The 21843-nt window shown below is 36.7% G+C and overlaps 2 protein-coding genes across 5 annotated transcripts; one reads left to right on the top strand and one right to left on the bottom strand.

Moving 5' to 3' along the window:
- Nucleotides 1-1852: 1852 nt before the first annotated feature.
- Nucleotides 1853-13004, bottom strand: zc3h10 (zinc finger CCCH-type containing 10). 4 transcript variants are annotated; one of them, XM_048199100.1, is made up of 7 exons: nt 12986-13004; nt 10284-10361; nt 9569-9682; nt 9048-9184; nt 6807-7726; nt 3663-4969; nt 1853-2959 (listed from the first exon to the last, which is right to left on the bottom strand). In XM_048199100.1, exons 6-7 carry the CDS (start codon nt 4824-4826, stop codon nt 2453-2455), a joined length of 1671 nt encoding a protein of 556 aa, XP_048055057.1. In that variant the 5' UTR covers nt 4827-4969; nt 6807-7726; nt 9048-9184; nt 9569-9682; nt 10284-10361; nt 12986-13004; the 3' UTR covers nt 1853-2452. The 4 variants fall into 4 exon arrangements, with proteins under 4 accessions (XP_048055057.1, XP_048055058.1, XP_048055059.1 ...); XM_048199101.1 differs by having other exon boundaries at nt 6908-7726; XM_048199102.1 differs by lacking the exons at nt 1853-2959; nt 3663-4969; nt 12986-13004 and having other exon boundaries at nt 7617-7726; nt 10284-10367.
- Nucleotides 13005-20912, top strand: tomm34 (translocase of outer mitochondrial membrane 34). Its single transcript, XM_048199104.1, has 7 exons — nt 13005-13134; nt 16740-16839; nt 16917-17069; nt 17174-17331; nt 19661-19808; nt 19975-20101; nt 20195-20912. The coding sequence occupies exons 1-7, from the start codon at nt 13005-13007 to the stop codon at nt 20294-20296; spliced, it is 918 nt and encodes a 305-aa protein (XP_048055061.1). The 3' UTR covers nt 20297-20912.
- The last annotated feature ends 931 nt before the right edge of the window (nt 20913-21843 follow it).

Genomic DNA, 21843 nt, shown 5'->3' with positions numbered 1-21843 from the left:
TCACCACTAGCCGTTTGTCTGCTACCGTCACGTCACCTCAGCTCCACCCACGTCCCGGCTCTTTCCCCATTTTCTGTTATCCGGGAGTGATGCGTGGTGACGTGCTGCAAATATGGCAATGGCCAGCTTTAGGTTTCAAAAATGCTCTTCAGAAACCTACGGGTGACGTGACAAACACTATGTCCATATTCTTTACAGGCACCCCCCGGTGGCCGATTTCTTTCTAATTTCTCACAGGCCTCTAAGGCCATGATGAGTCAGACAGGCCAAGCTTCAGTGGCTGATGGCGGACATGTTTTTTGAGATATGTCACTGTCCTCGTAGACAGTCATGGCACCTCGGATAAAGACACTGCATGCCAATTTTCAAGTCGATCGGACTAATGGTGAAGTAATTATAGTCGATTTCATGTTTTTTTTCCTGTTATAGCGCCACCAAGTGGCCAGTCGCCACAACCTTTTTCATGCGACTACAGAATGAGCTCTTACATAGGTGTGCTGAGTTTGTTGAAAATATCTCGTTCCATTTACGAGTTATAGCCATTTTAGTAAAAGTGGCTCCACCCACTTAGGGACTGCGAATCGTTGACAATCAGCTGCACTGGTTCCGATCGGGCCAAAAACCTAGGACTAGTTCACAAATGTAGTTTTTTTCAAAAAACCTAAAATACCCAAGAAATTTCACAATGCATCTTGTCCGACTTGAACCAAGGATTCCAACAACATAAAACACTTGAGCCTACGCCTAACGGTTTAGGAGTTATACGTGATTTAATACTTTTGACTGCTGTAGCGCCCCCATCAGGCTGAGCTTTGCTGACATTGTAGATGGTGTGAGTACTACCAGCCCTCAAAGTTTCAAGTCTCTACGACTTACAGTTTGGTCTGCCCAATCACTTTTAGGGGAGAATGCTGATCCTTGGAAAATTCAACAAGTACAAAAGGGTTCACGCATGTAATAATAAATAAAGATTTTAATAAATAATCTGAAAATCTGTTATAAAAACAGGAATTTCAATCTATCTAATTGGATCTTATTTGATTCTTCATTCATCCAATTACACTCAGCTTCCAATTCTGATATAAATTCAAATTTTTTGGTAAGAAATAGTATGGCAGCATATCCAGAATTGCCATATTTACTTGCCATATCAAAGTCATGATGCAACACTGCAAACTATTTTCTGATATCTACAGTTTTAACTAGTAAAATGTTCTACATTACAGATATCTTAAATTGATTTTTTTACTAACGGAGATATTTTACCAATCAAAACTGATTTGTAATGATTAAAAGACAATAAAGGAATGCAAAGAAGTACTTGCCGTAGCAGGTGACCGTCTGCTGTTCGAGGTCTGTATTCACGGCATGTGACTGACATTAGATTTCAGATAATGTTAATTTGAGAACTGGCCAAATTAAACATACTTCTGATGCAACGAACAATACTATGAACAATGGTTGATTTTGCATGTTAACCCTATTAATAAATCTGAGAGATCCTAAACCTTATTTGTTAGCTTAAAAACATCATAAACACTGAAGGATGACAGTCAAAATAAGAGAACTGATTATGAGCAATATTTCTATGTGACTGTCTCTGGGGTTTTCCCAAACATAAAATGCTTTGAAATAAAATGGTCAACTAGGTTTTAAGTCAGCCAGAGGAAAAGATTTTTTTTTTTTTTTTAAATAAAAAGGGGGAAAAAAATGGTTTCCACGATAATATTTACACACAGCACAGATCCAATTACACCCATGATCTTATCATAAGTGGACAGGCCATGAGAGTGCAAACAACCAGGATGTTATTCTCAACAGAATGAGAAAGTGATCAAACTAATAACAGAAGTCTGGTTTGATTAGAAATATAATTTTTCATCAACATACTCACCCAAGATGAAAGAAACAAGACCAATATTCTGACAGAAAAATGCAGTTATTTAGTTTCCAAAAGAAAGAAATAAAACTTTTCTTTTTGCCTAAGACATGACAAGAATTAATAACGGAGCTTAATGTGGCTGATTCATTATTTTTGTGCAGAATCCAATTAATCAGTTCACACAAAAGCAATTCACTAAACAAACTATTTAAAAAAAAGAGTCAAACTAAAACCGACAGCTAACAAGTAAATTCACAATCCTTCTGTAGTGATTAGTTGAATAGTTACATCTTTCAAAATGAGTTCATAAATGTCCTGTGAGGTCAGTGCCGATCTCAAAGGAGTCTTTCCAGTTCTCTTAAAGGCAATCATCCGCTAAAACATGACAAGAAAAACTGAAATATGTTCCATAAGTTCATAAGTTGACTATACAGAAATCTGTACGTTCATTCAGTCAAAACAGTCCCTTTCACCTGAGAAACTTCCCACGGTTTACTGGTGAGTTAAACAAAAGGGTGTCAGCGGAGTTGATTAGATTTTCAGTCTGCTATTTGTTTCATGTATATATTGCTAATGAGGCATAGTGGTGATCCTCATACTCTGACTGGCGATAGGGTACGTCACCATCGGTGTGGTCGCGTGGCTCATCGTGATGCCCGGTAATGGTTGTGCCATGGACACGGCCACCGGCGCCACCGAAACGGCAACAGGGGCCATGGAAACAGGAGGGGCCATTCCCTGGGCGATAGTCTGAGCGAGGGCGGCAGAGATGGGGTCGGGGTTCAGATGTGGAGGGGGTGCGGTAGGGGGCGCGGCATTAGACGGAGGGGCGGTCGGCGCACCGGCCGGGGCCACCAGATCTTGTTGAGTGACGGGACGAGGCTGCAGACCAGCACTGCTCAGTGTGGTGTGTGTCTGGGCAATGCCATGGTTGTAGGAGCTCACAGAACCAACAGGGGGTGCCAGACTCTGCTCAGACGGAGCGGGGGTGGAGGACAGAGTCATCACTTTAGCCTGGCTCCGAAACTGAGCGTTCTGCTCCAGAAGCACCTCGTTGGTGGCTAGCAGATTGGACACCTTGATGAAAAAGTAAGGAAAGCAATTGAGAATTTAATTAGAAACTTAATTCTGAAGACATTTAAGATGTGGTTACATTCTACATTTATAAAAATAAGTGATCCTATTACTTATCATAACATAAAAAGTACAATTTAGAGATGTTGTGCATGCTTTGATTGCAAGATATATAAAGCAAAGGACTGGTCTCAATCATTACACATGCACAAATCATTCAAAACCTGTATTATTTCTGTCATCCATGGAACATAAAAGATCATCCATTGCAGAAATTAAAAGTAATTTACAAAGTCAAACATGGGACTTTCAAGCGAGTATTAGACAGCTGTTCTGTATCGGTTATCAGCTGATATTAGAGATTTCTGAGTATACTGGTATCGGCCAATATTAGCATTATTAATATTTAACAACACATGCCCAATTTTTACATTTATATTTTACATTCATCACCATCTAACACTCACTTAAAGTTAATCTTTAAAAAAAACTGTTAAATGTAATCTTAAAAATGAGTATTCATTTTTTTTCTTACAAAAACCCATCGCTTCAGAATACCTTTATTAACCCCCTGGAGCTGTATGGATTACCTTTATGATGGATGGATGGATGCTCTTTTTTTGGCTTCAAAATGTATTTAATTTTTTCAAAATAATTTAAATTTTTGGGTGAACTACCCCTTTAAATGTATGAGTACATTCCCTACCTGTTTTTTAAGCTCCTCCACTCTTTTCCTCAGTAGGGCGTTCTCCTCTTCTAGTAAGCGATACTCTAGCGGTCGGGTTGGCAGGGTGGTCTGAACCCCCAGGTCATAATGTCCACTGCTGGTCCCATCGGTCAACCGCAGCCCCTCCAAACGGCGTCTCTTCAGCTGGAGGGTTGTGTGGTCAATGGGGGCCTCCACCGGCCCAGGTTCAAACATGCCATTTTCAAACAGGGGGTCGTAGACGGAGCAGGGGCCCCTGTCGTAGCGCCGATGACCCGCCGTCCCCATTGACATACAGCCACTCATCGAGCCACCGCCTCCACCTCCAACCGACAGGCCCTGGTCTCTGCATCCGCCCATGTTGGGACATCCCATTCCCATGTAGTTACCTACACCACCGCCAACGAGGCCAGACATCCCACCGCAAGCACCACCAACACCAACCGCACCGCCGCCACCGGCGTTCACCATCCCGCTCACGCCACCGGTGACACCCATCATGCATCCGACCCCGACCCTGGGTGAGGCCTCGTAGTCGTAGTCCTTCCTGACATGTCGGAACTTGCACTTGTTGCCCCGCTGGCACTCTCCTTTCAGGTAGTCCCTGCAAATGGGCACCTCTCCGCGGCTCAACGGGAGGTCGGTCGGAGACAATCCCAATCCGGCAGCCACCTTCCCCCTGAGCCGAAGTGGAAGCTCTCCGGTTTTCTTATAATAGTCCTCATCTTCCTTCGAGCCATGCACAAATCGGCAGTTGGTGCGCACGCACTCTTTGTTCTGATGGTCATGGCAGAAGATAAACTCATTTTTCTGCACACCCAAGTCAGGAACTTCATTGAAGTCCGGATGGCGGAAGCGACAGCGCTTGCCGCGCTTGCACACATTACGCAAAAAGTCCCGGCAAACGCCATCCAGTCCCAAACCGCCACCGGCTCCGCCGCAGCTGTTGCCGTTTCCTAACGCCCCGCCGCCTCCCATGGTCCCAGGACCTCCGTTACCCCCCACACAGCCCACTGAGCCACCAACTACCGTCGCTCTACCCTCTCCTACCCCTCCGCCCAAACCCGCCCCGGCCCCTCCCTCGTCCCCGACCCCAGTGCCCACCCCGGTCCCACTGCCACCCCCACCGCCACCTGCCAGGTAGGTGCTATCCCGGTCAGGCATGGCGCTCGGCCCAGCGGGAATAGAACGCTGCGCTCATGTGGGTGCCAGAGAGATGGAGGTCATACAAGTGTTCAGAGTTATAATGCAAGAAGGACAAGAGCTCAGACTGTAGACAAATGCAGATCACAGCTCCACCTGGGCACCTGTAAATATCACACAAATACAATCATATATTATTCCAGAATTAACATCATATAATTTCGTTAAAACAATGAATAAACAATTTTGAGTAAGAATAACTGTTTGCATTTGGCCACCCTTTTCTCTAGATCAGGGGTTCTCTGATGTCGGTTTGTCGTCACATGAGATGCAGGTAAAGAAATAAAATATTTGGTCTTTTTCAGTGTTCTATTTGAAAATATTTTTATTTTAGTTAATATTTTTATGACTGAATAAATGTTTAGCTTTTCATTATGACCCCCTACTCTAAATATAGGTATCTGCATGCATTGGTCATTACAGAAAAAATATATCGGTTGACCATCACAACAAATTTCAGATGCATCATTATGGTGCACCAAATTGCATTAAATAAGGATGCAACGTTTTTGTGTAGAGACCATTCCAGCCTTAGGCATGCCATACATATTTGGCTTTTGGCATATTTTGGCATATTTGACAGGATGACAATGTCAAGATTCACCAGGGTTAAAATTGTGAAAAAGTGGTTCAGAGAGCATGAAGAATCATTTTCACACATTAATTGGCACCTCTGAGTCCTCTCTGAGTCTGAGTAATTTCATTGAAAGTCTTTGGGGTGTGCTAGATGAGACTTTACAGAGTGCTCACCTCTTGCATTGTCTCTTGAATTGATGCACCTTGATGGAAATAACATCACAACATTTATTTCCATTGAGAGGTGTATCATTTTTTGGTCAAGATCTTGCATTGACAATGCATGAGGTGAGCACTCTGTAAAATCTTATCCAGCACATCCCAAAAACTTACACTGAGGTTAAGGTCAGTGCCAATTCATGTGTGAAAATGATTCCTGGTGAATGACCCTGGTGAATCTTGACATTGTCATCCTGGAATATGGCCACGATGTGTCTTCCTACATGGTTGTTTAAGAAATGAAAAGCTACACACTCCAAAAGAACTGTTGCCAAACATATAACATGCTAGAAAAATAATAATCACCGTAAGAATGATCTATCCATAGACTCTTAAGTATTTGCCTATTAAAATTCAAACAGCAACTTTTTTTTGGGCCAGGCAGTGTATATTATAATTATAGAATGCTATATATTAATGGATTCCTTGCAAACCTTAATAATTCCTCCTGGAAATGCAAATATTTATCCAACATATTATGCAGTTTAACAAAAAAACAAAAACAAAAACAAAAAAAACATATTACCACCTTGGTTTTATTGGGTAACACCATGTTTTGCTCAGTCACTTATTAGTATTCTCTGAAATACTCTTAAATATCATTTAAGTAACATGAATACATAATAAACAGTACTGTGATAATAGCACCATATCACACACACACACATATATATATATATATATATATATATATATATATATATATATATAAAATGTATAATATTCATATACACTATATATATATATATATATATATATATATATATTATTCGTTTTTAAATAATAAAAATAAACAATTAAATATTTTTCCTAATCTTCAGTCTCGTATATAATCTATTAGAAGAGTATATAGTAATATACAACAATTATAACAATTTGTTTACTAGTGAAGTGCTGTCATGTCAAATCTTGAGGGGCGCCAAATACTCTACTCGAAGTGTATGTTGCCAAAAGAGTGTTACATAAGTAACCAAATATAGTTGACTGTTTCTTTTGTATATTATTTAGACTAAACATGCAATATGTATTATTTAATCCACAGCACATAAACCAAAACATGATCTCTGGCACAAAGGCCCGGATAACGCGCATGCACAGAGCGCAACGATAATAAACTACAACCATTACTACTAGTAAACAACTCACCCAATGTACACAACCAGTCGTATCAGCGAGATTAAACAAAGTGTATCTGTGCATTACTAAATTACACGCATAAACTATGAACTGGCTATGAGAAAGCTTACATTAGAACACAAGTTGGTCCGTGAACAACTACTTCCGGTTTTCTTTAGAAGCACTTCCTGTGCGATAGAAAGCTGGGAAAATGAACTTCAGATTAAAAGGCCTAAAACCACACAGTGATGATGGTATTAATATTATTACCATTATACATCATGGTGTTACAAAGGTAAAAGTATATTAAAAAAAGGTACTTTTTGAATGCACCATTATAGCGGTATTATTCCATTAAACATTTAAAATACATAGACAAGTACACTTAAAATGCAACAAGGTGCAACATTTCTTAGAAAACAGAAGAGTAAAACCTGACAAAGCAGCAAATGCAAATGTGGATTCATATTTATCCTAAAGATCAAAATTTTAGACAAATTTTGTTTTAAAGTGGCATTTAAAAAGTAAATGTTAAGAAAATATTTAATTGCAAAAAACAACTTGTTAGAAACAACCACCACCCAAACACATTCAGTATGCTGTAAAATCCATTGCTTGCACAAAAACATCTATTCTAGACATAATTATGACAACATTACTGCTGAATTGGGGCTAAATTCAGAGTTTGGATTACGTAAAGAATAGGTAAATATCTGACCTTGTCAATGATGTTAAGACTCTCTAACTCAAATTATGTTTTAAAATACAACATAGGAGAGACATGTTGGCAAGATACGATTCAACATTTATTTCAAGTCCCAATAAGTCACTACAGCATGATGGTTGTCAACAGTTTATTTGCATCTTAATGAGAACATCAGACATCAATGTTCATATCCAATAATCTTATAAAGATTCAGTTGTAGAGCAGGAATGCAGGGGCACATTATCTGTGAAGAAAGAAGAAAAGTGTAAGTGAATGTGTTTTTACATTTAAGGCAAGACACCACAGGTGAATAGGGTAAAATAATAATAATAAATAAATAGATATCACCATACTTTCACCAGTTGATTAATCATAGTACATTACTGTGTTGTGTTACAAGTTTTCTGAAATGCATTATTTAAATTTGCATTAATTTCCAGAACCAAAAATCTGATTTTTTGTTTCATTTTGTTGACATATTAAAAGGTTTTTACAGAGTAGACTTTGGATCTCTTTTTAATCATTCCATAAATAAAACATTTATGTCACAAAACAAGTGCTTTTGGAAATGTTATATGTATATCAGATGAATGACATATGAACAAACTCCTCTGTAAAAACCTTCAGAAGATAGGGATAAAACTGTAGAGCTTGGTGTGTGTAAAGCTTCTGACATGATTTCAGGCAGCAGGAGAAAGAAAAACATTGAGAAAACTGCTTTTAAATATATGTATTGTAACTGGAACCTAAACACACAAATAGATGATAGACACATTATTTGGATGCTTTACATCCATTAGTCTGGAAAAAAAGACAATGCTATGGAAGCAAAATAGCCCAAAATCTCAAAATTAACCAGTGTATGGAAGTAAAATAATGACTAATGTGTTTGAAACAAAAAAAGCATGCTGAATTTCACCAATTGAAAATGCAGTGCATTAAAATGCACTGTTTTCAGGGCTTACATTTTTGGGGGGCTGAAATTCAACATGGTTGTATATTTAAGATGTGAATACTTCACATGAAAACATTTCATAGACAATTTCATTACCAAAAATGCAATAATCCACATTCACCACATCAGCGTAAGGGGAGATAAGATTCTCTCTCATTTGCTGTAGAAAAAGCTGCTTACATGTACTCTGGGAAAAGGGCTGAAAATTGCTTGTTGAATATCATAGGTGGTATTTTCAAACAGACTGAATATTTTGGAAATGAAATCTGGAAGGTGAATATGGATGGATTATTGCATTTTTTAAATAATGAAATAATGTATGAAATTTCGCATTTGAAATATTCACAGCTTAAATATAAAATGTTTCTCAATTAGTGCAATTCAACATGCTTTTTTTGTTTCAAAGATGTTCGTCATTTTTACTTCCATACCAGAGCATAAAAGTGGTATTATTAATGGCATTCTTTAAAAATTACAGTTAGGGACAAAACTCAGGGCTGTTCAATATTATTACCGGTATGTTTACTGAAATGGCAGTACATATAGAGAGTGAAATGATGCTTGCAAAGTATTACAAATAAGATTTATATGCACTTGAAAGGCCACTCACGTTACATTGCTTTATTCTCCAGAAGGCCTGACACTTTGAAAAACACCAGCTTCTTTCATGGCATTAAACTCCTTCATGGCATCATACTGTTTGTAGAAGTCAGCATATGCCTGTTTCCTGGGCTCTGTTACTGCAAACTGCAGAAAGACACAACTTTCTCAGATTCAAAGAAAAATGTCCATGGCAGCTTGTAAAACAAGCTTCCAAAATAATTTAACAATAATGAAAAGAATGAAAGATAGGGATGAAACCAAATGTCCAAGATCAGAAATAAATTAAGGAGAATAAAAACCATCGAAAACTAATCTTAATGAAGTTACATCATGACAAAAGTTGATTTTAAAAAATGTTGAAGACATCTGGATTTCTCCTTTTTTTTTTTTAATTCAAAGAATCATTTCTACCTACACAAAAGATGAAGTACCAATGACAATTTTGAATAGAATTGAAGACCACAAAGGTCCAACATAGTGCATATAATCATAAAAACAACTTAATCTGACAAACACAATAAAACTGACCTTGAAAGCGGCTGCTGCAACGAGGGAAAGAGCAAAAGCGATGGGCAAATGAAACCTCAGACGCTTGGCAAGGAGGCCCCTCATCGCTGGCTTTGGAAGTGACATTGTTGACTTCTGGAAAGAGAAGACAATAATGGATTTTAATTGAAAAAGAAGAAAAAAAAAATCATAGACTGATAGTCAAGTGACAACCTTGCACTTCCAATAACATTAGATCACCCTTTAGTACTGCTACGTGCTTTTCTGACCATCTCAAATGGATGTCTTGCTGACTTTCAAGACAAACACAGAATGAGCAGTGTTAACATTGAGCTTTTTCTTATGGGTAGAGACTGAGAAGATAACAACATGTAATATACTAATATGCATGTTTTATATACAAATGAACAGCTCAGTTCAGGTCAAGGATTTAGCGGTTTGGCTAAAACGCAATTTGCATATTTCTCTAGACCTAATAAAGCGCAAGCCAAGCAATTAATCCTTGTTTTATTTTTAATATGGCACTTCTGATTCATGTCATAGTGCCTTCTGAGATTCAGGACTACCTGTCTAGCTAACACTAGCTAGCAATGACGATATTTCTAAAACGAGATTTGTTTAGCTAAATGAAATGAAGAAAAAAAAGTTATTAAAAACATAACATGGTGATATTATATTTTATACTTGATTCACCATAGAAATTTTGTTATAAACGTATAGCAAACTCGATATTTACCGTTTAATCCGCGACCTTCAGCACGCACGTCCGGTAACTCAGACAGGAAGGCGTTTATGTGGGGCCCAACTACGGAAACTGGCGAAGGACAAATACATTGAGGCCGATTCAGAGCAATAAGACATGGCATTGTAGTGACAACCATATATGTCTGTACCGTCCAGGGTTATTATAGTTAACTAAAATCATAAAAAAAAATAATAATACATTTTTTGTTGAATGAAATCAGATAAGCAATTGAAATAAAATAAAATATAAAAAACTTATAATATGTAAATTTTATTTCAGCTAGGCTACTTGCCAAACGATGTAATAAAATAACTAAAAGTATAAAATAAAATTAATAAAAACTATATAAAACTATTAAAAATGACAAAACACACAACAAAATTACTAAAAACTTTAACTAAAATGAAAACGGTAATAAAAATAAAACAGATTTAAAATATTTTTTTAAAATACATTTTTGTTGAATTAAATAAAATAAACAATTGAAATAAAATAAAATATAAAAAACATATATGTAAATTTTATTTGAGCTACTTGCCAAACAATGTAATAAAATAACTAAAAATCTCAAAGAAAATTAATAAAAACTATATAAAACTATTAAAAATGACAAAACACAACAAAATTACTAAAAACTTTAACTAAAATGACAATGAAAACGGTAAATATAAAAATAAAACAGATTTAAAATATTTTTTAAAAAACTAAATTAGTATTTAAATGAATTTAAAATAAAACGGCTGCTTTCAAAGGAACAAAAAAAGGACTTTTTATTATGTCTTGAAAAATATGATCATTATTTTTGTTATAGGATGCAAGTGTTATGCGTTATAAAACAAAGTAATAAATTTGTTTTCTAGTAAACATTTCACATTTTCTGACTGCTTGTATCTATAGCTACCACGTATTAAGATCATATTAGCCTACTATTTTTAATAAAAACGAAAAACAGAATTTACATTGGCTAAGAATAATAAAGACAAAACAATGCATTTAAAGGGTTAGTTCACCCAAAAATGAAAATAATGTAATTTATTACTCACCCTCATGTCGTTCCACACCCGTAAGACCTTCGTTAACCTTCGGAACACAAATTAAGATATTTTTTGATAAAATCCGATGCCTCAGTGAGGCCTCCATCAGCAGCAATAACACTTTTTCAGTGCCCAGAAAGCTACTAAAAACATATTTAAAACAGTTAATGTGAGTGTTTCAACCTTAATATTATAAAGCGACGAGAATACTTTTTGTGCGCCAAAAATAACAAAATAGCAACTTTATTCCACTATATCTAGTGATGGGCGATTTCAAAACACTGTTTCATGAAGCTTCGAAGCTTTACGAATCTTTTGTTTTGAATTAGTGGTTCAGAGCGTCAAAATCCCATGATTTCAGTAAACGAGGCTTCGTTACATCATATTAAGATATTTTTGATAAAATTACAGATATTTTGATTCAAATCAGTGGTTCAGAGCGTGAAAGTCATGTGATTTCAGTAAACGAAGCTTTGTTATGTCACAAGTGTTTAGAAATTTCAATGGTTTGTGTGACTTTGGCAGTTTGATTCACGCTCTGAATCACTGATTCAAAACAAAAGATTCGTAAAGCTTCGAAGCTTCATGAAGCAGTGTTTTGAAATCACCCATCACTAGATATTGTTGAATAAAGTCGCTATTTTGTTATTTTTGGCGCACAAAAAGTATTCTCATCACTTTATAATATTAGGTTTGAACCACTGTAACATGAACTGTTTTAAATATGTTTTTAGTAGCTTTCTGGGCATTGAAAAAGGGAGTGTTACTGATGTCAATGGAGGCCTCACCGAGCCATCGGATTTTATCAAAAATATCTTAATTTGTGTTCTGAAGATTAACGAAGGTCTTACAGGTGTGGAACGACATGAGGGTGAATAATTAATTATATAATTTTTATTTTTGGGTGAACTAACCCTTTAACATTATGTTAGAGACATATAAATGCATTTTAAATGATAATTAGGTTTCGTGAATGATATACTATTGTCTTTTTATAATCTTGTACTAAACATTTTACTCATTTGCAGTTCGTATTATTAAAAAGAAAAAGGAAATCTTTAAAGGAAACAATGCGTTTTAAAATAATGAATGTTTAGGGTTTCAGGAACATCTGGCAACCAACGGCTGGGGACTGGGTCAGTGTTGCCAAGTCCGTATAATTTAAAGCAACTTTTCGAATGTTTTTATCAGACCAGAAGGCGTGATTTTGTCCTCGGATCTGGCAACACTGGATTGGGTTACAATCACCCATCCTGATCTTCAAATAGCAGCACACCGGAGCTCGACAGCCGCTTCAGCACTGAAAACTGAAACTGAAATTCAACACCGCCCGTTTCTTGAGAGGCTCGGCCGGTAAACGTGGTGTTTATCCCGGCCCTCGCGTGTGTAGCAGGAGAAGAAGCGGATGTTCTAGTGAGTTCTAGAACGAGGACTGACTAGCTGCCTCACGAGGTTATAAAGTTGGTTGTTAAATACAATAACCAGGCGGAGTTGAGCGATCACCAGAGCCCTTCCTTCAGCGTTTAATACTTTCCGGGTTTTCCAACATTAGACGGTCATAACTCTGGTAAGTTTATACGTATAACAAATTTACTGTCAGTGTAATATTGATCTTGTTCATGATGTATCATTGCTAAATTAAGTTATAATCACACTGACTGATCGTTGCAGTGTCATCATGCCTCAGAAGCGGCGCTCGCAGTCGTGGACGGAACTCAAACAAGCCGGTAACGAGTGTTTCAGAGCGGGTCAGTATGGAGAAGCTGTGACCCACTACAGCCAATCCATCCTGCAGCTGGAGAAGTCTGGTAAGGGAAGTCAAATGTAATCATTTGACAAATGTCACCGAGGTGACCACCAGCGTTACAGTATTACCACTTATATAACTTGTTTTTCTACATGTACCGTGATAGCACCATTGTATTCTTGTGCTTGCTCTTGCACAAAATGTTCCATTGTATTCCTGTACCTTGCAGTAGCATGAAAATACTATAGTCAATGAATTTCAGTACTGGGGTTTTCAAAATGGGGTCTGGACTGGGGGAAAAGTGTAAAATTGACTAAATAAATAAAAATAAGATTAAAATAAATTCATTTAAATAAATAAATAATACATATAACAGTATATTACCATCGTGAGTAGAAAACACCACAATATTATGTAATAAAAAATATTTTCCAAATAATATTTTACACAAATTTATAATATTAATTTCCAGAGTATAAACTGGGTCTTTATACATACAAATATATTTTTTTGTCAAATAGATTTTATTGAAACATTGGATTAAATTGAAATAATTACAGATTCCACTATTCATTTTCTTATATCCTCCTGAGACCCATAATTTTTTTTTTTAATTTAGTATTTTTTCTTTGTCATTACATTGTTTAGAGCATAAGAAACAAATGGAATTTTTTTTTTGAAAAATTATATTTTATTCATGTTATGCTATGTCCTCTGTAGTAGACACCAGGACTAAATTGTTTAAAAAATAAAATGACATGAAATGACATGTATAGGCAAAAACAATGTGTTTTTTTTAATCACCAATTTTTAACCAAACTTTGGATGAAGATGATTCTTAACTATGTTATGAAAGACACAACGGAATGAATCAATGTTCCATTTTACTTTATGCAATATGTAGGTAAAATAGTCATACATGGGTTTTCCCATTCAATACAATGCATCTATACACTGTATCTAATTTGCATATTAATGTGTTCTTGGAGCAACATGCAATGAAAAAAGAAGTGTAATAATGGGAGTAATAATTAGCAACATTTTCATAATAATATCTAATAATTAATAGGAATATTGATATATAATTTCTTACCCTATTCACTTTTTGTGTCTCCTAAAATGCCTGATAAACAAGATTTAAGTCCTAGTGTCCTCTATAGTGGACATGTATGAAATCAATGCCAATCAATGTTTGATTGAAATCAATGTTTCGTAACAGAAAGTCATATTTTGATTATAAACCCCATAACATTTTCCTGAGATGTTGATTTATAACTAACAATTTGAAAATTCATCCGATTTAAATGATAATTACAAAATATTATCATATTTCCATAAGAGTGCTAAATTTTTATTTTCAGTCATATTTAAAGACCAAAGAGTTGTTGTCATAGGGATACCTCTAAAAATTTGGTTTCTCTGCAAAGCCCTGAATGTGCCCTTTACAGGACATCCAGACTTAAAACTGTGACATGTATGATGTCAGAGAAAATCACTAAAATAAAAATGTTCACTAGAGAGGACAAAAGTCTATTCCTGGGTCTCAGGAGGATATGCATAAAATGAGTAAACAAACTAGGGGAAAAAAAGAGAAAGAAACACCAGTTTAACCAGCACCCATTTCCCAGCCTGTTAGTATATGATCGCATTAATACAACATTTTACGTTATGATACAGTGCATTAAGGGATAGAATTGCATACGAAGTTAACAGATGAAATGATCCCATTTCTTGTTGAATTGTCCAATGCTGTTGTTCAAAAGGTATCTAGTTCATTTCAGATGTAGGGCAGACATCAGTTCCTCAAGCAATAGTTTAACAGTAGGAGAGTCAGTCTTTTTCCAGAACAGAAATAACAGCTGTTATCAGGCTATATGTTAGGGATTTATGTTAAGCTTTGTTCAAAGGATATGTAGAATCATAATCTCCTAGTATATTGAGCTCTGGGTCTGGTTCCAGTTTCACATTAAGGACATCGGAAAGCACCCTAAAAACCTCACACCAGAATCCCTGTATTTTAGGGCAGAAAATTAAAATCTATGAGCTAAATCAGCATCAGCATGATTTGAATTTATCACAAAGAGATGAGACATTGGCAAAAATTATATGCAATTTCTTTTTCGAGAAGTGTATTCTATGTTTTAACTTAAACTGAATGAGACATAGGCCCTGTTTCCACCTGGTATTAAAGGGTTAGTTCACCCAAAAATGAAAATTCTGTCATTAATTACTCACCCTCATGTTGTTCTACACCTGTAAGACCTTCATTCATCTTCAGAACACAAATTAAGATATTTTTGATAAAATTATTGATCTTTTGTTTCGAAGCATGAAAGTCACGTGATTTCAGTAAACGAGGCTTTGTCACGTCATAAGTGTTGCGAAATTGCAATGGTTCGTGTGATTTTGGTAGTTTGATACGCGCTCCGAACCACTGATTTGAAACAAAAGGTTCATAAAGCTTCATGAAGCAGTGTTTTGAAATCGCCCATCACTAGATATTGTGGAAGTCGCTATTTTGTTTTTGTGGCACACAAAAAGTATTCTTGTCACTTTAGAACATTAAGGTTGAACCACTTTAGTCACATGAACTGTTTTAAATATGTCATTAGTAGATTTCTGGGCACTGAAAGTGCAAATTAACAGTCAATGCAGGCCTCATTGAGCCATCGGATTTGATCAAAAATATCTTTAATTTGTGTTCCGAAGATGAATGAAGGTTTTTACGGGCGTGGAACGACACGAGGGTGAGTAATTAATGACAGAATTTTCATTTTTGGGTGAACTAACCCTTAAAGATGCATTTTGGTCAATCGGATCACAAGTGGATGACGCTAAATACAGATGTAAACTGGGTCTAAAACGTTTTGAACTTGTCCACTTTCGACCACTTCCAGAGGTAGTTGAAAACACATTCGACCGGATTGCTTTCGTAATGTAAATGCTCATGTGATTGAATGTGTTCAAACAACCACAGAAGACCACCTACTCTACACCGACTGACCTAATGCCTAAATATTATGGGAAGCACACTAGCCAGGAGGGATTTAAACTTTGTTGTCTGAGGACCCCAAGTTTGATTTGAAAATGAAAAACATGGCAAGAATATTCCTGATTTCTAACACGCACTCACCCCTCGCTCCCATTCCTCTCTGATCAAGTTCACAGAGGGGGAAGTAGCTGCTACTAACCTTCCATAAATTAAAGATAACTGATTTTTGTTTCCCCTAAACTGTCAGACAATCATCAGTGATTGAGGGCGGGACCTCTTCTAATGAAACATTGTGTGTATGTAAATAATTCCTTATTTGTAAGAATCTGAAAAAATATTGCTGCTTTTTAAATTTTAGGATGCATGAGGACGATCATATTGGGAGTCTGCGGCATCTAAACAATTAAGATTCCCTGTGCTATCTGACAGAACCTTGAAACAGTGATGGAATCTGATAGTAATGTCATGGTACTATCATATGCTAATGATCTTCTAGGAATACAATGGAGATTCTGTATTTAATGTTTTTAAATGAGTAACAAAATGGTTACCATAGCAAGCAGGAAGCTATGAAAGTTGCAAAGCAACTATTTTTTTATATGACTGCTCAGACTGTAATAGATGTAAAGGAGCATTTGGTACTAAGGTAAATAAACTAACTGTTCTGTTCACAGGTCAGAAGAAAAAGGAAGATCTGGCTATTTTGTACTCCAACAGGGCCGCCAGTTACCTGAAAGACGGAAACTGCAATGAATGCATTAAAGACTGCACAGAGTAAGTGCAACAAACAGGTGCAAAAATGGTTAAAGTGATAATGTTCAGTGTTAAAAGTTCTTGTATTTATCTTTCAGGTCTCTTGAATTGGTTCCTTTTGGATTTAAAGCTCTGCTTCGCCGGGCGTCAGCTTACGAAGCCATGGAGAGATACAGACAGGCTTATGTGGACTACAAAACTGTTTTACAGATAGACTGCAACATACCAGCTGCTCACGATGGCGTCAACAGGTCATTCTGCATGAACCTGATCCAGAATTATTAAGCAATTAAGTTAATTTATGAGCATAAGAATACAAAAATGTTTTGTATAACACATTGTTCCTTTCCTTCAGAATGACCAAGGCTTTGACGGATATAGACGGACCATCTTGGCGAGAGAAACTGCCTCCGATTCCCACCGTTCCAATGTCTGTGAAAGAAAGCCTAGCGCAAGCCACCAACTCGGCCTCTAACTCACAACAGAACGGAGTGATTGACAACAAGAAAAAAGGTATTTTTTTACCTGTGCCGTAGAGGTGCATGATTCTAAATAAAGATTCTGAGGTTTTTTTTTGGTTAAAATAGAGATTACGATTCTGAAAGGACAACTAAACAATACAGTATATTAAAGGCACACTATGTAAATTTTAACTACTAGAGGTCACCTATTCAAAGCCAAGGTGTAGCTTGATTGAGCGGAATCTTGGGCGATGTCGTCTTCACCTCACAGCCGGCGGAAAAGAATCAGGACGAGACTCGGGCAGAAATCACGTTCATGGATGAGATTATTAACATTACTCTAGTATGAAGCAGAGCAGCGCCGAGTGTTGTGAGAGCAGAACGAGGACGCTTGAGGGATTGCTAATGCGACGTTCGAGAGCAGCTGAGCTTTTATTATGCCGCAGATGAGCGCTTCCGCTGTGTGTGGGGTAAAGCAGCGCTGTTTATATTAGATACGATTTGTGTGTGTTGAAAATTGTTATAACGTTACTCTGTGCATACGCTCGGCAGACACTTGTTGCACACTGCAGTAAGATAAAACCGAAAATCGAGGGTAATGGGAATGATGTCACTGATTGAGGACGCACGGACACAGTCCGTGTCCTGGTTAAAATTGCTTATTTCTCTGGATTTAAACATTCTTGGAAACATCTGGGATAATGTTAGTTCACAAGTCAAAAAAAATTAAAAATACAACATTGCTCTAGTGGTTTTTGAGTATTTTAATCTAAAAAATCGTACATATTGTGCCTTTAAGAAAAAATATTTAATTAATTTGAATTATTAATTAAAGTGAATGATTCAATGACTCGCTCATAAAGACTTCACTTGTTCCATTACTGGATGAATCATTTTTGAACAACTTTTGAATGCATGATTCAATGACAAATCCATTTTTTAAGTCACTTGTTGCCACCTACTGGTGTAACATGTAATTGATACAATCTTTATTTGAAGCATCAAAAGGTTACTCTTAAACTAAACTACCGTAGACATCCAAAATAAACTTTATTCCAGCACTTCTGTGATATGAATTATAATAAGACAGAAATAGTAAGACTGTGTGGTTGTAAAGCTGTTACATACTTAAAGGGTTAGTTCACCCAAAAATGAAAATGTCGTCATTAATGACTCACCCTCATGTCGTTCCAAACCCGTAAGACCTCCGTTCATCTTCGGAACACAGTTTAAGATATTTTAGATTTAGTCCGAGAGCTTTCTGTCCCTCCATTGAAAATGTATGTACGGTATACTGTCCATGTCCAGAAAGGTAATAAAAACATCATTAAAGTAGTCCATGTGACATCAGTGGGTTAGTCAGAATTTGTTGAAGCACCGAAAATACATTTTGGTCCAAAAATAACAAAAACTATGACTTTATTCAGCATTGTCTTCTCTTCTGGGTCTGTTGTCAATCCGCGTTCACGACTCCGCAGTGACGCTGCTTGTGACAGCGGTTGCTGCTGTGTAGGAGCTTCTTCCATCGCTCTTAGTTCTTCGTCCGTGTATTTGGGTTCAAATAAATATGGCTGAGCAAAAAAATGCAAGTCTTCCTCTGTGTCAAAATCCTGTTTGTGAAGGTTGTTTTGTTTACAGCGTGCGTCTCCCTCAGACTGTAAACGAAGCTCGTGTGCACCAGATAACACGTCAGCAGCGTCACTGCGGAGTCGTGAACGCGGATTGACAACAGACCCAGAAGAGAAGACAATGCTGAATAAAGTCGTAGTTTTTGTTATTTTTGGACCAAAATGTATTTTCGGTGCTTCAAAAAATTCTAACGAACCCACTGATGTCACATGGACTACTTTAATGATGTTTTTATTACCTTTCTGGACATGGACAGTATACCGTACATACATTTTCAATGGAGGAACAGAAAGCTCTCGGACTAAATCTAAAATATCTTAAACTGTGTTCCGAAGATGAACGGAGGTCTTACAGGTTTGGAACGACATGAGGGTGAGTCATTAATGACATAATTTTCATTTTTGGGTGAACTAACCCTTTAAACATGACCACTGCTCTCTCTGAATCATTGGCAGCGGCAACACAGATCTGAATGTTCGCTGTGATCATACTTGTCAAAGGATCAACAGACAAAGCCAAATCACCGTTGTATAAAATCCCTGTTGAACTCTTATTCTGAATTAGTTTGTGACAAGCCAGTGCATCCATGCACATAAATCTTTAACAACTGTCATTTAGGAATAAGATCACGTGGGTGGTTGAATCGAGATCGCAACCTTTTAACGATTAATCGTACTGATCCTGATACGCTGTATTGAGCGAACCCATCATACATTGCTTCAGCACTTGATTTTCAGTTGTTTTATTCAAAGCACCAGGACCTGAAGCTGTTAAAAAGGCCAAAACTCTAAAAGAAGAAGGCAATGCATTTGTGAAGAAGGGCGAACACAAGAAAGCCGTGGAGAAGTACACACAGTCGCTCAGTCAGGACCCCACAGAAGTCACAACCTACACAAACAGGTATGAAATGCAACAAAAACTACCCTAGTAATTATGCTGCCAAACATCAGGGTTCATGTGGCGATGGAAAACCTGGAAATATCATGGAGTTTTATAACTGAATTTGAATTTCTAGGCCTGGAAAAGTTTGTGGTTTGATAACATTTAAATGAATATTGCTTTGTAGGGCTCTCTGCTACCTGTCGTTAAAGATGTATAAAGAAGCTATTAGCGACTGTGATGAGGCTCTTCTATTGGATTCTGCCAACATTAAGGGATTTTACCGACGTGCCCAAGCATACAAGGAACTTAAAGTAAGTTCAAATATGAGTAAATTGTCTTGAAAGATTGCCATCTCTGATTGGTGGCTTGTTTTATAAATTGTAATACATTTTTTTTTCTCCTAGAACAAGAAGTCTTGTATTGAAGACCTCAACAACGTGCTTAAAATCGAGCCAAATAACGCAGCAGCACAGAAACTCCTGCATGAAGTACAGAAGATGAAATAACAGTGATTGTAAAGTGGACATGAGGAAACTTTCCCCAAGTGCCTCGAGTTGATTTGCTGCTCAAAGCTGCAACGTTTGCTACAAATTTCTGCTCATCCTTCAGATATGCACATCATAATGTTATTTAAAAAAATAGGAAATAGTTTTGAGTGTTCATGTTCATATAGGCACATTTGACTGGGTGTATAACTGTCATTAAAATGGCAATCGGGTTTCCTTTTGAAACTCCAATCTTGTGTTTGTTTGGTCAGACTTGTTCTGGTTGTTAAATTAGTCAGTCACTAATCGAATCTGATGTTGATTTGGCATGTGATTTTAATGTCTTTTTCATTACACATTTAACTGACAATTTCCACATAATACACTCAGTTTTAGGGCTGTATTTTCTACAAAATGTGTTCATGTTTTACACTTACCTTTAGTCTTTTCCAGAGAAAGTACTCCGATGTGTTGTATTGTTGTGGGTTAATTACTGTCAAAACCATTTAATGTTTATATACATTTGTAAAGACTTGACACCTGTATTTATTGATGCCATTTTCCATCAAAACAATGTAAACGGGTCTTTAATTTAAAGAAAGTAATGAATCTGATAATAAAGGACAATGTTCAGTAATATTGTATTTTCTCCATTAAATTGTCAGATGTAATGCTATGGTTAGCGATTACCTTTTTTTGTAAGAATTAGTAATACTAAAAAGACATAAAACAGTAAATGCTATAAATACTAGTAGTAAAACTAATTAAAAGCCTTGTTTTTGAGCTGTAAATGTGCCTTAAAAGAACAAGTCAATCTTTTTCTGTGGTAATCAACAGCATGCCACAGATTGAGGTTAACTTGTAAAAATAGCTAAAATTTCCTGATAATTTACTCACCCCCATGTCATTTTAGATATGTCCGTCTTTCTTCAGTCGAAAAGAAATTGAGATTTCTGAGGAAAACATTCCAGGATTTTTCTCCATATAGTGGACTTCACTGGGGTTCAATGGGTTGAAGGTCCAAATTGTAGTTTCAGTGCAGCTTCAAAGAGCTCTACATGATCCCAGATGAGGAATAAGGGTCTGATCTAGCAAAACGATTATTTTTTTTAAAAAATACAATAAAAATGTATGTACTTTTTAACCACAAATGCTCATCTTGCACTGCTCTGTGATGCGCCACACATTATGTAATCACGTTGGAAAGATCAGGTGTGATGTAGGCACAAGTACTGAGCAAGTATTTACAAAGCGAACATGGAAAGACTAAGTCAAACGCCCTATTACAGAAAACAAAAAAAAACAACAGACGATTTTGAAGTCTGTCGCCCTACCGCGGTACTTCTGCGTGACCTTTCCAACGTGATTACGTAATGCGTGGTGCATCGTAGAGCAAGTGCAAGATGAGCATTTGTGGTTAAAAAGTATAATTTTTTTTTTTTTTTTTTTGTGAAAATGACCTATCGTTCCCTATTCCTCATCTGGGATCGTGTAGAGCTCTTTGAAGCTGCACTGAAACTGCAATTTGGACCTTCAACCCATTGGTAACTGTTGAAGTCCACTATATG

This window comes from Megalobrama amblycephala, linkage group LG8 (assembly GCF_018812025.1).
Source record: "Megalobrama amblycephala isolate DHTTF-2021 linkage group LG8, ASM1881202v1, whole genome shotgun sequence".
Lineage (NCBI taxonomy): Eukaryota > Metazoa > Chordata > Actinopteri > Cypriniformes > Xenocyprididae > Megalobrama > Megalobrama amblycephala.
The sequence above is the reverse complement of the archived record's forward strand: the minus strand, read 5'-3'. Positions and strand labels throughout refer to the sequence as shown.